This window comes from Ceratina calcarata, unplaced genomic scaffold (genome assembly GCF_001652005.2).
Source record: "Ceratina calcarata isolate Rehan_Ccalc_2016 unplaced genomic scaffold, ASM165200v1 scaffold369.2, whole genome shotgun sequence".
Lineage (NCBI taxonomy): Eukaryota > Metazoa > Arthropoda > Insecta > Hymenoptera > Apidae > Ceratina > Ceratina calcarata.
The window spans coordinates 921,702-938,581 of NW_017160008.1; the positions used below are offsets into that span (position 1 = coordinate 921,702).

General features: G+C 38.8%; 1 protein-coding gene across 2 annotated transcripts; it reads right to left on the bottom strand.

The window, feature by feature from the left end:
* Window positions 1-1,766: 1,766 nt before the first annotated feature.
* On the bottom strand, window positions 1,767-15,976 carry sxc (O-linked N-acetylglucosamine (GlcNAc) transferase sxc). 2 transcript variants are annotated; one of them, XM_018026008.2, is made up of 12 exons: window positions 15,423-15,976; window positions 12,045-12,195; window positions 11,708-11,951; window positions 11,496-11,564; window positions 8,112-8,308; window positions 6,209-6,298; window positions 5,947-6,127; window positions 5,274-5,876; window positions 4,643-5,157; window positions 4,105-4,558; window positions 3,642-4,018; window positions 1,767-3,564 (listed from the first exon to the last, which is right to left on the bottom strand). In XM_018026008.2, exons 1-12 carry the CDS (start codon window positions 15,544-15,546, stop codon window positions 3,372-3,374), a joined length of 3,198 nt encoding a protein of 1,065 aa, XP_017881497.1. In that variant the 5' UTR covers window positions 15,547-15,976; the 3' UTR covers window positions 1,767-3,371. The 2 variants fall into 2 exon arrangements, with proteins under 2 accessions (XP_017881497.1, XP_017881496.1); XM_018026007.2 differs by lacking the exon at window positions 15,423-15,976 and adding an exon at window positions 12,753-13,278.
* Window positions 15,977-16,880: the final 904 nt, after the last annotated feature.

Here is a 16,880-nt window from a genome sequence, read left to right on the forward strand (position 1 = left end):
TTGAAAAGGATCAGGAGGCCGCGCTCTCGTCCAATAAGATGCCCGAGAGTCGCAAAGAGGGTTTGGTCGGCGAAGTCCGGGAAACTAGAGCAGAGGAAAATGGGAGAAAATGCGTCCAGAGGGAGGCAATGTAAAGAGGGAAGACAGAAGTGGTGGTGGGGTGGGAGGGGTCGGAACAGTGATGCGATATCGTAGAGCTGTAGTAGTAAAGGAGGTGAACGAAAAGCGAGGAGTCGAAGGGAAGAAACATAGGGAAAGAAAAAGGAAGGAAAACAGAAAGAAACGCGTGGCACGAGGGTAGGTGGTTTCGACTTCGCAGTAGGCCTCGATCGATGCTGTTACCATGGCTACAGGGGCAGTACCGCCGTGCTCTACTACTGATTATTTATGTCAAGAATCCCCCCCTATTTCGAAGCCCGGAACGCGAGCTCGAACCGCCCTAACACGACCAGCGATATCCGAAGAGGTCTGCTCTCCCAAGATTTCGAACGATTTCCTTTTAATGGAAAAACTTCACGTTCACTGACCGATTAGTAAGATTTATAAAACTTCTGAAACCCGATGCCATTTTTATACAATTTTATCGGAAATGTTCTATAGGCGAATTTATAGTTATGTAAGATAAAATAAATTGTTAGGGGCATAGAACTATATTCTGATAAATTATTAGCGATAAATAATGTTAAACGTTTAGGAAGCCTAATTGGATACAGCAAAGGCCTGCAAAATTCAATTTCCTAAATTAATTTTTGCTTCAGTCAAAAAAGTGTCAAGTACTCCCTCGTACATTACGTTCACACGACGGTAGGCGAAATTGTAACGGTGAAATGTGCAAGAGTACCTTCGCTAGATGAGAACTCTTGTAAAAATTGGATTAATAAGATCGCCGTCATTACGGAATGATAAATTTTCAAGTGAATCATTACGAAAGTCAAACGATATCGAATTGAGAGCGAGGATTAGAAGTTGGCGTTTGAATGATGAATATCGCTGGTGGCAGCTGACGACCGAAGATAGAGCCTCTGTGCTCTTTTTCAGAACGAGCAGGATGGGAGCGAATATGCATATGCGGAGGGAAGTGCTCCCGTTGGGAAGGATGTGCTTTCGATCCAGTTTCACCCTTCCATGGTGGTGGTACCGTCATAAGCAATCGATACTGCGCCTAAGGGCCGCGGTGCCGTGCTCTATCAGTATAAACGCTATCGTTCTAACTTGCGCAGTACACACACAACGACAATTAGACCTGAATAAATTGACGTCATCTTCTCACATCTCCACCTCTCTTCCAACGTAACATATCTTTTGCAAAGTTCACCCACTGCTGAGGCGACCTAATTTTCTATGTAATAGTTAAATATAACTTCGAAGAAAAGAATAACCGACTTTAAAACATTTTTTCTGTTGTCATTAATATTAATTAACATGATTAACTGCTCGTTAAATTATAGTAGACGTTTAGTAATTAAAAGAGAAGTAGATCATAATTGAATATTGTTACATGAAAACAGTTATTTTCTACATTGCACTTAAGGATAGACGCACCACGATTCTTGGTAGATCTATGTATGTACACAACATGGATTTGTCATGCAGTATTTATAGCCGATGGTCATTAATGTTCATTTAAATGCAAAATGACCACGCTCTTACGGATTACAGTGCAATTACCAAAGTACGTACGTGACTCGTGACGCATGTGAAAATTATAGAATGGTTCGGGTTGAAAAAAAGAAAGTTCGATATGAAACGAATTAAATAATTAAGTATTACGAAGTATTTCCACTTTGGTAAATTTATTCCAAATTTCTTCGGATATTGAATCAATGTAAACCTACAATTTATGCTCTCTACGTCGCATATAAAAATCAAAGTACGGATTTCACATTTCGCTCTTTACCGTCAGTAGCATCTCATTCTTCGACACATTTGTTGTTGTTTTTACGTGTGAAATAAAAATTAGCAAATATTGGGTTTCCGAGGTCTATTCTTACATTGTATATCTCTGATGTAAATTGTGCGCAATGGGGACAATTATTCATCATCGAGAATGTGCAATGTTGATAATACACATAGTGGGCGGATGAGGTCATATATACAATAAATTTAACGAGACTTTATAAGCTGCTTTTTATACTTATTTCGAGTTCTTCAAGCTTTAAACGAACTTATTGCAAATTAAAAATATATCTTCGCTTGTTCCACTGCGAATTGCGTAGTATAAAAACTTTCGAATGAAGAAATCCCAGCAAGTATACGTATTTGTTTAAATAATTATTATCTGCATTTCGTTCCGTGTAGAACTGATATGAGAAAAGATGCAAGTTAATATTTTCACCGAAAAAGATCAATCCTACTCAATCGCAAGTTCGTCGAGGCATTCGTATCATCGTAACGTTCACATCGCTTTCATTTACACCTGTTCTTACTCATTTTACCTTTTTATTCTATAGACGTACATTACAGTTTACTACAGTCAACGTCCTTCGCTACCTCACACATTTTTTTTCAACCTTAACTTACGCGACTATCGAACTAAAGCAATAATTAACGAATTACCTTCTTTTTAAAATATTTACACGTCGATTGTATATAATACAATTTGCATTTCACTTCTGTCAGCAGCTTCTAGTAAATAACATTTTTATGCGAGATCTACCCTTCCGAACTTCTTTCGCTAGTCTTTTTAAATCTTCGTTCACAACTGTATTCAACGTGATCGACGAACACCTTTAAAACACCATAAAGTTTTATCAGAAAACTGTCTTCGTATCTATTTAACACTGTCAATGAGTTACGCATCGAATACTTTTCGAAAACGTTTTTAACTTTCGAATGAGAATAGTAACCTCAATTGAACGTAACACGTTCCGTGATATAAGCCTCCCTTTTTTATCACTAAGATTCGTACGATATACTTAATTACAAAAGAATAATGTTACAATCGCTTACATATTACTATTCCCAATCCCAGAAGCGCACAGCTTTATAAAGGACAAGTGTAAACGCCCGAACGGCGAAACACTTCGAGGGCATCCTATGGTAATCATAACATATTATACGTATAAATAATAGGATGAAAGACACGGTGATGTGAACAGAAGAGGTAAGCATAATTATTTCGTATGACTCATATGATGTAACAGACCAAAATTGTTTTACGTACTTGGCTCCTTCGATTATGAGTTTTATCGTTTGTGATCTAAGCCCAATGATTTATTGTACAAAACATTAAATACGAGAATAGAGAATTGCATCTATGCAAAATGGATATCGCGCATCTGCCTTAAATGCCAAATTCCTCCTCAAAAGAAAAGCAGATGTTTCGAAATTAAAGCTGAGTAAATAAAATTAGAGACTTAGGTGCATGATTCTTATGACGCGATCGCTAACAATTTGTCTCTCTCAGTTTTGTCTACCGCCGCCACATGATCGGGTTTTTCACCTCGTGCGTAACGCTCCCACATCTTTTTGTACAGCATTTCCATACCCAACGCGTAAAGCTTGCAGTTGAACAAAGGACTCTCAGATCGTGCTTTCCATACCTTGACTCGCGCCGCCTTTAAGCTAAGAAGAAAGAAGCAATTAATTCAACCGTACTAAGTACAAACGACGACAACAAGAAAAACGGTGTATATACTTACTATTCTCTGTCCGTTCCTAAACGAATAGCAATATCTTGATATTCTTGCCGTGTCCGCGCAATCAGTTCTGGACATCCCAAAGTGTTCAATTGACTAGCAGCAACGCGAGATGCTAGCGTCTCGCCTGGTAGCGTGACCACTGGAGTTCCCGTCCACAAAACGTCCATACTGGTCGTGTGACCATTGCATAACGGTGTGTCTAGGCATACATCGGCCAACTGGCCTCGCCTAACGTGTTCTTCTTTGGCAGCGACGTTGCTGAACAAGATTCTACCGGGCGCTAAACCTAATTGTTGAGCTGTTGCTTGTAGGTTTGGTTCGCCAACAGCCGGGAAACGCAACAACCACAACACTGAGTTTGGCACATGTTTTAGAATCTGAAATTATTGATTAGTACGTCATTATAGGATGTTCCAGTCTCACTGGATAAAAAATAGTGTACAGAAAAATTCAATAGACTCACATGTGCCCACATATGAAGCGTGAGCGGATCGATCTTGTACAGTTGATTGAAATTGCAGTAAACAACTGCGTCCTCCGGCAGACCGTACTGCTGTCTTGTTGTGATCATAATGTTTTGAGGCACTTCTTCGCCGGTGGCCGTCTTGTTGTTTACTTGTGTGGTGGCCATTCCATTTTGAACTACGACGCCATTTACGGACATTTGGCATTGTCCGGAAGCGATCATTGTTTCGATAGGAGTGGTGGTTGGCAGTTCCGCGACTTTTAATGAGATCTCTACCGGCTTGTTCTTGGTATCGGCCATAACCACTTCGCGAATTTCTTTCACGCATGTGTTCTCAATCATCGGAGAAAGATCGGTGGCGTTTATCACAGCTACGTTATCCGCGACTTTACCCTTCATGTTCAATTTGTCCGTTAAAATAAGTCGTTCCTTCAGATGTGGGAACATTTGTCTGTAAAGAGTAGCCGTATCAGTAAACGAGCTTTTAATGTACAGTTTCAATATGAAATAAGATGAATTAATATTTCACACTTACTTGTGGTCACCAATGAAGTACGTGTGCGGCATGTAAGCAAGCTTCTCGCTGTATTGATTAGCAAGTTCTATCGGCGACGTGACCTCGTCCGTGATTAAGTAATCCATGAAACTGGCTCCAGACGTTCCCGGATATCCAAGCCACATCACTTGAACCGGCGCCGGTCGCAGAGCAAATATTTCATTCCTAGCTCCCTTCGTGTAACCGTTCATGTTTACTAAAATATGTATTCCGTCCGCGTTGATGCGATCAGCAGCTTTCCCATTGCACGGGATCTGCGACAGATCGATGAAGTGCTCAGCCTCTCTAGCGATCTTCGCACGGAAAGTGGTTCCATCGTCTGAGCTGAGGGCGTAACAGAAGACCTCGACGTTTTGTCTATCGTGAAGGCCGGGGATCGACTGCATCAAGTGACTAGTAGGATGATTTCCAAAGTCTGACGAAACGTATCCAATTTTCAGGCGATTACCGACCTCACGTGGATACTTGTATGGTTGTTTGTGGAGAACATGAATCTACAACAATTATAAGAGAAAAGATATATTTTAAAGTTTGTTGGGTTACGACAATCGGACGAAACTGTGCGTAATTGTCTAATTTCAACTATTTTTGAAACAAAACAATTAATTACCTTCTCAATGCATAAATTTGCATGTCTAGCAGCAATGGCTTTTCTGAATTCATGCGACAATGGATAAAGCATAGAATGGTGCGGGTGTACGCTAGGTAATCTGTTCTTGTCCAGTTGTTCGGCAACGATCGAAACTAGCTTCTTCATTCGAGCTTCGTAATCGGTCCAATCACATACAATTTGCAGGCAATGAGCCAGATTGCAATACGCATCCGGAAAATCTGGTTTCAACTTCAGGGCAGTTCTGTACGATTGAATAGCCTCCGGGATGTTACCAGAATCTTTGTGAATCGAGGCTAGGTTCGAATGAGCATCAGCGAAAGCGGGATTAATTTGAATAGCTCTTGTATAGCATTGGAGAGCCCCTTGTATGTCTTGCATTTCTTTCAGTGTATTGCCCATATTCGAGTAAGCGTCCGCGAAAGTCGGTTGAATACGAATAGCCTCCTTGTAATGCATTAGTGCCTCGTTTAATTTTCCCTGTTGTTGTAATACGGAAGCGAGATTGCTATGAGCTGCAGCAAACTCAGGGAATACTTCAAGCGCTTTCAAATAGAGTCGAGTCGCTTCTTCAATATATCCCTGTTCGCGTTTTATGTTGGCCTGCAATTAAATAAATGTTGTGTGTCTCGTCCAATTCGTTTACTCATCTTTCATTCAGAAATTTATATACCAGATTATTAAGGGAATCGGCATGGGACGGGCAGAGGCGAAGAGCTGTATTATAACACTCCTCAGCCTCGACCACTTGTCCCTTCTCTTTAAGCGCGTTCGCCAAATTGCAGTAAGCATCTGGGAAATTTGGTTGCAGTTCAATGGCACGCCGGTAGGTATCGATCGCCAAATCGATAAGTCTGTAAAATAAATTGCACGTTCATAATTTCCTCGAGAAATACGTGGCATTACTAAGCTACGGAATAATCAAGGAAACTCACCCTTGTTCATAATAAACGCACGCCAGATTTCCATGTACGACAGCATTGTTGGGACTGAGATTCAACGCACGTAGATATGCGGCTACAGCTCTGTGACAAACAGAAAATTTTGTGGATCGTTAAAATTCGTTATACAATACTCGGGCGAATACACTTAGGTCGTTTTCCCAATCAGTGAACAAACGACGAATCACAATTTCATCGATAGGCGCACACCAGCGTATACATGAAACGTGTCATTTTAGAATGTAGAAAGTTCTTTGTTGCCTTTCTAATTGGTGACACCGGTGTCCCGTGTCACCACACCCGACGGCGTTCTCTTACGAATCGGACACGTGCCGTACACATCGCTATACATATAGTGGGGCATGTCACGAGTAGACCAGACGCCGGCGAGGCTACACGAGAATCGATTGGAAATTAACCTTTTCACGTTGTATTTAATCCATGAGATACATCCGGGCGTGGAGGATCTTGATAATGCCCGCTCTAATTGTACGCGTAACGAGGGTGCGATCGTAGTCGAGGGCGAAATCACTGTGTACACGACAACGCACTGGTAGTCCATTCCTCCTCCATTTCGATGTCTCGATAAATTAATTTGTATACTCTTTATATATCTCAAATTTCAATCTTAAATCTTAAAGATTACAGCCACGCATTCGCTTCGATAAGGAAAATACGAGAATCATCGGTAGGTTTCCGCGGTGTAACTCACCACGAGCTACGCGTTTTTGGCAATATATCCCTTAAGAGGACTTACACCCACCCACGAGGAGAGCAAAGGGGCTCTCTTCTCCGTACGAGGGCGGAGCAATCCTTGGAATCGATAGTTGTCCGGTTTCTCCCGCGATTGTGCGTAATATTGGAAAATTCCGCGGGAGAACACGCGTAAATAAAGAAATCCACACCCTTCTTGCTATAGAAATCATTTTCTCTGCCAAGTAATTCTCACTATTTCCATCGCTATCTAAACCCTTCCATAAAATAAATCTCAACGTCTATTATGCGTGTACATACAGTAAAACAAAAATATTTTAACATTGAACAGCAGTGTTCCAAGCTATGTTAGTATCGAGATTGCTGTTAGAAGCACGTCTAGGTAATTAGAAATCTGAGTAACGGAAGAAGCGTTGCTGGGGGGACATCGCTCTGATGAGACAAAGGACGATGAACTTATAAGGACGTCGTATGAATATCGATTTGGTGTGTACACACCAGCTCATGCGCTCTGCCCCCGATTGCTTGGCAAAAGTGTTTCGAAAACGGTAAACGCGTAAGATTCTTCGACCTCGTCGTTCTTTTTCAAAAAATCAAACCGCTAACACTGGAAATGCAACAAAGAACTTTTGCAAATCTATCGATTGTATGACTCAGGACTACCATTAATGTGTCAATGCAGCATCAAAGGAATAACCGCAGAGCCAATTTTCTGTAGCACAGACTATAAAATCTACGTCTATACCGAGGAAAGACGAAGATCGATCAAACTGTGCATCTTAACTCTGTATATATGTATCGATATATTCTGTCATATTATGATAACAAAAATTTTGTATTTCGAAGTCCCTATACAGCATCGAATTGTTTGTCTATTTCAACTGACTTTCGCTTGATGAAAAGTTATAAATACAGTAATAAAATTTCATATCTACCAGTCTAATAATAATTGAAATCGAAAAAGTCGACCTCTACCTGTATATTTATTGAATTCGTGATCACATCTGTGCCATTTTAAACTGAAATCTAATTACGTATAAGACTATCGTTTCAAGTTATAATTATTAATAATGAATATTCAAATCGCAAGTTGGATTTCTAAATTGTATCAACAAGCAAAAGTCTACTTTCAAAATGATATTTATTCAGCATCAAAAATCATTGCCGTTGATAGTTTTCTTACCTATCGAATATCCTGGCCTCTTTGAGCACGTTGCCAAGATTGATGTAGGCGTCCAAGAAATTTGGATCCAAAGCGACGGCCTTCTCAAAGTGATGAATTGCCAGCCATATCTCGCCCTGGGCGTTGAATACACAGCCAAGATTGCTCCATGCGACCGCGAAGTCCGGACGTGTTTCAATCGCCTTCAGGTAACATGCCTATAGGTACAAAAATTAGTTTAGAGATGCTCGCGTATCGTCGGGGACGCGCCGCGCACACTGCCCAGCCTCTCCTCGCCGCGCCGCAGCTTCCACAACTCTTCACCATCTTTGATATACCTTAGAGAACATTCATCCCTTCACAGTTTCGTTCTCCCTGTCTTTCTTCATTGACCCTTTCCTCGATCACACCAACCTTGATCATTGACAATGAGAATTCAATCTCTGAGTACAAATTTAATCAGCAATCATTACCAAATTAATCATGACTTTATCGGTGATTAGGTTGCATGAAAAAAATGTTTAAGATAATTCTTTGTTAAATAAACACTCGTTTTTGACATTCGATAAAATTGATAAATATTATAATAGTACAGTATCATCAATTGTTCATATTTTATCAATCAATCGATTGCGGAAGCTAATTTAAAAAAATGGTCTTGCCTATGGTTTTCGGTTCTTTTCGAAGGAAAACGAGAACAAATTAGAGACATAGAAAACGAAGCCCTTGTTGCAAATCATACATAACGTGTAATGGATTGGAAGTTGGTATCAGAAGAGGAAGAAGGGTTTGGGTGCGCGCTAGAAACGCCATCGAGGAAAAGGAGCGATCCGAGTATCAGTCGATTCTCCAGAATGCGTCTGGTGGACTCGATGGCACTCAGAACACCCACCTTCATCAATATTGCCGTAATTCACTTGGCCTTCCGATATCTTTATCCATTCCTACTGAATACGATTCAACAATATTTTATGCCCAATTCTAATTAAAAGTCATCACTGGTACAACCCAGAATTATCCCTCCTTGATTTATTGTGAAATGCCTTTTACGTAACGACGCTTCTAAGGATCAAGCAACGATTGTGTATCGCGCGTGCCGAGAGGCGGGCTGCATTCTCATTAAAAAACAGAGTAATCCGTACCTAAACAATAAGTAAAAGGGCATTTACAGTCGGCCGATCTCTATAGGAATTGGTAAAACATGATTGGACGATGGTAAAGATTGATAAGATAACTGGGAATGGATAGAAACGAAGTTGGATGAGCTTTAACAGAGGAATCACGTTTCGATGATGAAACGGTTTCGTTCATGTTTCCGTCCTTAATTCCGTATGCTCCTGCGTCTGCCGCGTAGGCAAGCACAGACGCTATGTTGATCTGAGTTAAAATGTGATCCAACTTCCAGTCTCTCGTGGAACGACGGAACCAAGTCGGTATGACGGAGTATTCAGAGATCGGCCTTGGGAATTACATTACCTGCAGTGTACCCTTCGGTAGGTTGACGGTAGGTACGGCTTGCAAGCTCTCATAATAAACTTAGACCGAGAGACAGTGTGTTACTGAATAACCAGATTCAGATTCACCCTTTGACGAAGGAACCCATGGTAACCGACCAATCACTTTGCTCCGACTTCCCCTCCTAGATGATCAACCCATCCACAACAATAAGACAGCTGCGTTAATGTCTCTTCACTGATACTCTTCGCCTCAACTTTGTCTTTTTTACTTTTTTCTTTTTTAAGTAGGAATATAGAAAGTACCTAGTCATGCGTGTTGCTGAAAGACACGCTTCGCTGAGATCGTCAGCCACCATGTTAGAATCGCGTAAACTTTACCCCAGTGCATCTATAACGGCCGTTTCCAGTTTCATTGGAAATAAACCTACCAATACTAGGTCACCGTACAACAATAATTTTTTTCTGTTACGTAGAAATGAAAATTTAAGAACTGTTCTCCCTGCTAAAAATTGTAATATGCATTGACAATAAATGAATTAAATTCCCTTTAATCCCGTAAACAAGCTGTGTTTCAGACTGATATATTTCTGTAAATGTAATGTAAATTGTTGGTGGCAGAACGTACTAAGCGAAAAATAAACGAGCAAACTAGAGAGAGCTCAAGAACAGCAGGAAGTTAAATGGAAAGTCTTTCCTCTTGCTGTGTTTAATGTCGCCGAGTTTACTTGCAAACAGTACAATGGTATTAAATAATCAGACACATACTAATACAATTTCAACAAGTTTAAAAGCGAAGTTTTCTGCTGCCCATACTGTTTGCAATTATTTTTACTCGTCGACCATCGCCGCGCCGCGCTGCTGTTATGAAGCAGATCACTTGACTCGTTTATTTTCTATTATACATAGTTCAAATAAACGAAATTCTTGGGAATCGAACAACTCCCGTGAATTTCAAACATTAAAAATACTTTCATTCGCGTGTCATGTAAATAAAACTGATTAGACACAAACAAACGCAGAAAAATAATAATCGATTCTGTTCATCGGTCGTCAAAGTATTTTTATCGGAAGTCAAGCAATCTCGCGCAATTCATCACCGTACACACAAAACTGTTTACTTTCAAAATTGGAAAGAGTATTTGGAAAGAAAAGGTTGCGTTTCTCCACGTGTATCTAATGGATCAATATACCTAAAGTACAATACACATTCAGAACGAGTTAAATCAAATGTGATGAGCTTAAATACTACAGTCGCGCGTTGCTGATCCTATTGTAGCCCACTGGAGCAAAAAAATAATAATATTTCCTTAATCAAGCTGAAAAAAAAATGTTGTTGCTGTAATAGGATCGGCAAATATTGTCAGAACGTTGCGATAACACTAAATAAAGAAATTCCACTGATGGTTCCATCGGTGTTATTGCAACACGCGCAATACAGGAGGTACGTCATATAATTTTTAGTAAATTTCAGACGTATACCCCTAAACTGCGTTTGATGTCTTCCATAAAAAGTCATTTCTCCCTTAAACATTTCTTTACTTCGGAAACAGTAACAGACACCGAACGCAGTAATTAGTTGATTAAATAGGAAAAACGCGCAATGGATGAATTACTATCGAATTCTCGACAAAATTGCGTGTCTCGCTTAGAAACGACACGGAACTAATTTCGATAGAAGATCATCACACGTCGCGCACACACTTTATTGCAAAGAGAAAGAACTTTCCGCCTGTAGTATGTAAATACTACTTGTTCCTATTTATTCTTTAGAGCAACTGACTAGCGCTCTTGCACATCTTACGAAATGCATTTGCACCTTGTCAATAACGTGATCAACGAATCTTGATAGCAACGATCAACGTCTTCAGATATGACTACAGTACCAATGCATTTGGATATGTGCGTGACAAATTAATGTATAATGATATGCGATAAGCGATAAACTTACCTTGGCTTCGTCAAGTCTTGCTAATGCTTTCAAAAGATTACCCAGATCACTCCTCACACAGTAAAGATCCTATAACAATATGCAATATACATTTATTCGGTGATCGTAAAAATCGCATATATTCGGAAGATTTCCCAACAGCGTCGCATGAAATGATCGAATATAATGTCAATTATAAAGTTGTATCATCAAATAACAAAATAGGTGCTCACGGGGTTATATTGTAGAGCAGTCACGTATGCTTGAACTGCTTGTTCCATATCTCCCGCAGCTACCAATGCTGCTGCTAGATTGATGTAACCATCAATGAAATCTGGTTTCAATCTAACAGCATGACGGTAGTTTTCCAATGCTTCTTGTAACTGGCCACGCTCCTTGAAAACATTCCCAAGATTGCTGTATGCCTCTGCCAATAAGGGATTCTGCTTGATCGCTAAACTACTGTAATGAGCTGACCTAGAATAACAATAGAAAAAGTTTTGTAGATATTATCGCATGGGCATTTCATTTAAAAATAACACAGCAATAAATGTTAAAAATAATATTTACTTTTCCAGCCTCCTACACTGAAAGTGAATAGAAGATAGTAATAGGAGAACTCCAGTGTTATTTGTTTCCTGCCTCCAAAGCTGCATGCAGTGTCTTTCAGCATTTTCGTAATCCCCAGCTTGATATTCTCTGTGAGCAAGTTCCAATAACCCTGAAACACAAAAATAGTACAAACTTATTTAACACAGTACAATATAAACATATTTTCATATGTAAGAAAATACAAAATATCTCTTTTATTAAGAAGTTTTGCACACGATATGTTTTTAAATTAGTACATCGCATGTAAGTGCTTTTCATTAATACGTGTACGCAAATAATGCAAAAGTATGAACTTCGTAATGAAATGATTTAAACGCAGCCCAAACGTTAAGTATTATATGAACTGCATCAGGAAAAAATGTAAGATAAATTGGCTGTATTATTAATTCGTTTATCTTTGATGAATCATTACATCAAAAACAAACAATCCGAAAACGTTTGAGATAAAAATAAATTCTTCGATAATTCAGAATGCTTTTACGGAATAAAAATTAATTACAAGTACGTATACGTGTTACATCGAAAATTCGGTAGACTCGGTTCAAGTGAAAACAATGTGCTTCTGCGTTGACTAAAACATATCGATTTTCTTTTGAGCCGGCTCGCCGAAAACGTGAACTAAATGGCGGACGGAGGAAAAGAGTTACGAATTAAAGAAATACGAACAATAAGAATCGACGGCAACGTTAATGGTCTGATTATCAGCAATCGCAATTAGCTCTTTGCCCTGGGTATCCTGCGTAACAACCAGGAGATTCTGTCCATTTTGCCATTCGACGGTTCCATTACAAACGTCCTCCGTGCTGTTGACCACGCTCCCGATTATCCCGTTCGAATTTTTCAGAACGTTCTCTTTCTTCTCGGCCAGTCTTAAACTCATCTTGCAGACGTATTTTTATTCTAACCACGTTTCTGTTTGTCCCTTCCCGGTACACCACAAGCACGCTGTTTCCACGCAATCAACTTCAACAAATTTCGAGACTCTTCGACGTACGAGATTTGATTGCTCAATTTTTTTCTCACAAATGTCTACTACCCGATCCCGTACCGCGCTACTTCTGGCCGATAAATTTACGCGTTCTCACACGAGTTTCGTCGAATTACGCTTGGTTAAATATGGCACAATTTTACTCCGACGTTTAATACTTCGTTTCTGAACACACAGTGAGGCCACCGCGTTGGCTGCGTTCCTATATACAAGTTAACGCTTCGGCCAGGTTACCCCGCCAGACCAATAAGAGACCGGATTGGTAGGCTCGATCACTATGGCAGACTCCTGCTCCTGCGTCGCTTGGCAAAAGCAGAAGGGGGGTAGCGATAGAAGACCGGGTTCAGACCCGGCAACATGTCTTTCAATTCCCTCAACCTTTCACTTCTTATCCGCTACCTTTTTTTTTCTAAATTTAGAATGAGTTCTCTTGCATCTTTACAGGGTTAAATATTAGATCACTGTTAAGAAACTTGGTCGGTAGCTAGGTACAAATACTAAATTGAGATATATACACGTGCAATTCTTAAATCTAATGTTTAATCATAAATTCAATAATTCTATCACTATTTATATATAAAATGTTATTAACTGTTTAAAATATTTTAATTCATAACTTTTGATGTTTGATAGAAAGAAAATGAATTTTTATTTTCCTACCTTGTTCTTTTACTAATTCCGACTTGTAAGATGCAACTAATTTGTAGATTAAAGCAACACTAATTGTTAGCCTAAGTAACTGTGTATGTAAATAAAAAGAATATTTATTATTAAATACAATTTAAACGTAAAAGAATTCGGCTACTCTCTAAATATCTGGCATCGACACCAAGTATATACGTAACTGGGAGTATACAAAGAAAACGTAACAGTGATTCTCAATCGTCATTAGAAGAATTGTGATACGGACTAATAATTTCTACTTTTATTTTATATTCATTTCATGTCTGTATTATGTTAGCTAATTTTACGTTTGTTGTAGATGGGTTAGTTTAATTCATTTAGTTATAGTTTAATAGAAATAAATAGTCTGTAAGGTATGGAGAAGAGCGACTGAAAGTTTTTTAAAGTGTATTCTTGGACCGATAAGACTAAAATAAAACATTACTAAGTATATAAATTCTACTAATTTCTACCTCTAACACTTTCAACCAAAGAACTAAGTAATTATAATATTATAAATTAGAATTTGCAAATGTATGATAAGGTTCATGACGACTTGATGGCAATATATTGAAGTCCATATTGTGGAGTAAACATATTAAATTGAACAATATGAGATTTATAATAGATTTAATCATGGCACAAGATTTTTGTAGATTGCCAAAATTTTTGTTCATGAAATATTATGCGAGAGGTGACGATTGATGGAAAGAACCACTGCAACGTTCGAAGGGGCAGTCATCCCCTCTCTCTTTCGGGTAGCAGATGGAATAGGTATACCGAGTGGAATATTCCACCGTCACTTTGAGGAAACAAAGCGGCAGGCCAAGAGCTAGGGAAGGGAGCAGGTAGTTCAAAAAGGGAGAATAGATTTATGAAGGGGAGTAAGTAACTGTACATGAACAAAGACCTTGTAGCGATGCTTCTTCTCGCGAAAGAAATGAAACTAGGTCTGAAAGTCAGAGAAATTTTCCAAAAAAAAAAATAGAAAATGTATTGGACGTTGGCAGCATTAAAATATTTATTTTCTTTGGAATTCATTGATCCGTGCTTTCACTCTTTTTGTAAACCATGACAAATTTTATATTATTTAGGTACAAAGATTTTATCGTATAATATTTCAAGTATACGTCATTTGTACGTATTGGGTGAAAGTGCAATTTCTATCTCAGTCATATATGCATGCCTAAACGTTCAGATATATGATAAATATGTAGATACATACATATATATGCGCGCATAACTACTTACCTGTGTTCTACATTACGGAACCTAATAAATCAATTATGCGTATTCCAGCGGATATGGCATGTGATGTTAATCATTCAACAAAAATCTCGTTTGCAATTCAAGATTTTACTCAATAATAATAGTCATTATTCTCATTCAAATGATTAGAAAAGTCTTAATAAATTAAATATACAATAAAGCAGCATACAAAATGTTAATAATGAAGCTTAACATAAATGCCAACGAATCGTTGAAAATTAATTTTCATCCATCAGGATTGATCTAAAATAGAAGTTCGTGGGAATTGTATGTATTTTTAGTAAACTGCCTTGTAACTTGTAACATTTCGTTACATAGCACATATCTGCGAACTCATTAAACTTCGAATTTCAACAGTCTAAAAATCTGCTCATGAAAACGATGTGGCACCTAGTCGATGCAATTTTACTACGTACCGACTGTCGAAAGCTGTTGTATCTCGTTCATTTTGAGAATGACACTGGTGCCCGCAATTTGTTGATGATTCTGCTGTTGTTGCTGCTGTGGCTGCTGCTGTGCTTGCATGATGATGGCCACCATAAAGAATGAGTACGCGTATAAGAGCGGCGCGCAGAAATTTCGAATAATCACATGAACAGAATCGCGATCAGTTGAATCCGCGAATGATTCCGGATTTTTTAGTACCTCGGAACAATATTCCGCGACCCACGACACTTATTATATCGGCATATACTAGCACGACCTTACAGCATGCGCCATCATGGATTTTCAGGCACTTTAAAGCAAGAATTCAGTAATATGCAAATCACGCAGCGAATTAATTACAGAATCGCTTACAAATGTCCCTTGTACGAAAACTGTTACGCGCAAAATTCTGCTAAGAAGTCACCAACAACCGAGTCACTCAACGAATGTTAGTCTGTGAGCGGTACGAAACTACTTTAACATAACGTGCACCGTGCACTGTGCTCAGTGCTGTGCACCCACGTATACGTAAGACGGCTCGACGCGGAAAGCCAATCGATGAGCGTATTCTGGGTTGGATACTCGTGCCGTTCTGCGCGCGGGAAATATGCCGATAATTAAGTCCTTCCTGTACGACTAGCAAATTTATTGTACACCGGAATTTTCCGATGTGACTAACAGATATCAATTATATTGTTTTAATGTTAATTAACAGTATTGTCATAACAAACTTTCAATCTCATATCATCGGAAAGCGTCAAGATTCCTGACCCTCGCGTTACAAGAATCTATTAGTCGCGATAGAAATTAAAGTTTAAGATATATTTAATACAATAAATTAATAAAATGATAATGTTTAGTAGTTTATTTATAATAATTCAACTAATAAGCATATAGTAATGAAAATACTGAACTATTTTGGATTATTGAGATCGAACGTGTTTCATCATACATATGAAATATCGCTACTTCATACGTAAGCAAAGGCATGTATACGCAAATATTGTATCGCGAGATAAATAAGAAAACAATTTTGCAATAAGTAAAGAATAGTAAACACTTCGAGAAATCTGACGAATTTTCATGGATACATTGCACACCTACCAACAGAGAGAAACTTTCTCTCTGCTACCAACTTCCAAGACCTACACCCAAGATGCACCCAAGACCTTAGAGCATACTGTCTTATTTTCATTAAAATGATGGCTGCCCTAAACTTGATCAAGATACCATTGCAGTCGATGAATCACAGTTCAAGCAACTTAAATTTCTCCTTTTTTAGCCATGTACAGTTTCACAATAGAAAGTTCGAATTCACGGATTCCACGTAATCTAACACGTATAAAAATTTCGTACGAATGTATGACGATTTGACGATAAAAGAACGTGGATTGAATAATTTTTGGTTTAAACGCGAAGACACTCTAACGGCAATTCAGTGAAACATC

What these genes read in the sequence shown, in the direction of transcription:
- sxc (XM_018026007.2), bottom strand. Translation starts at nt 12,966, where the DNA reads ATGAGTTTAAGACTGGCCGAGAAGAAAGAGAACGTTCTGAAAAATTCG. An exon ending in CAGTGTAGGAGGCTGGAAAA is followed by an intron (nt 11,952 to 12,044) that starts GTAAATATTATT and finishes TTGTTATTCTAG; the next exon opens with GTCAGCTCATTACAGTAGTT. An exon ending in TACTTCATTGGTGACCACAA is followed by an intron (nt 4,559 to 4,642) that starts GTAAGTGTGAAA and finishes TACTCTTTACAG; the next exon opens with ACAAATGTTCCCACATCTGA.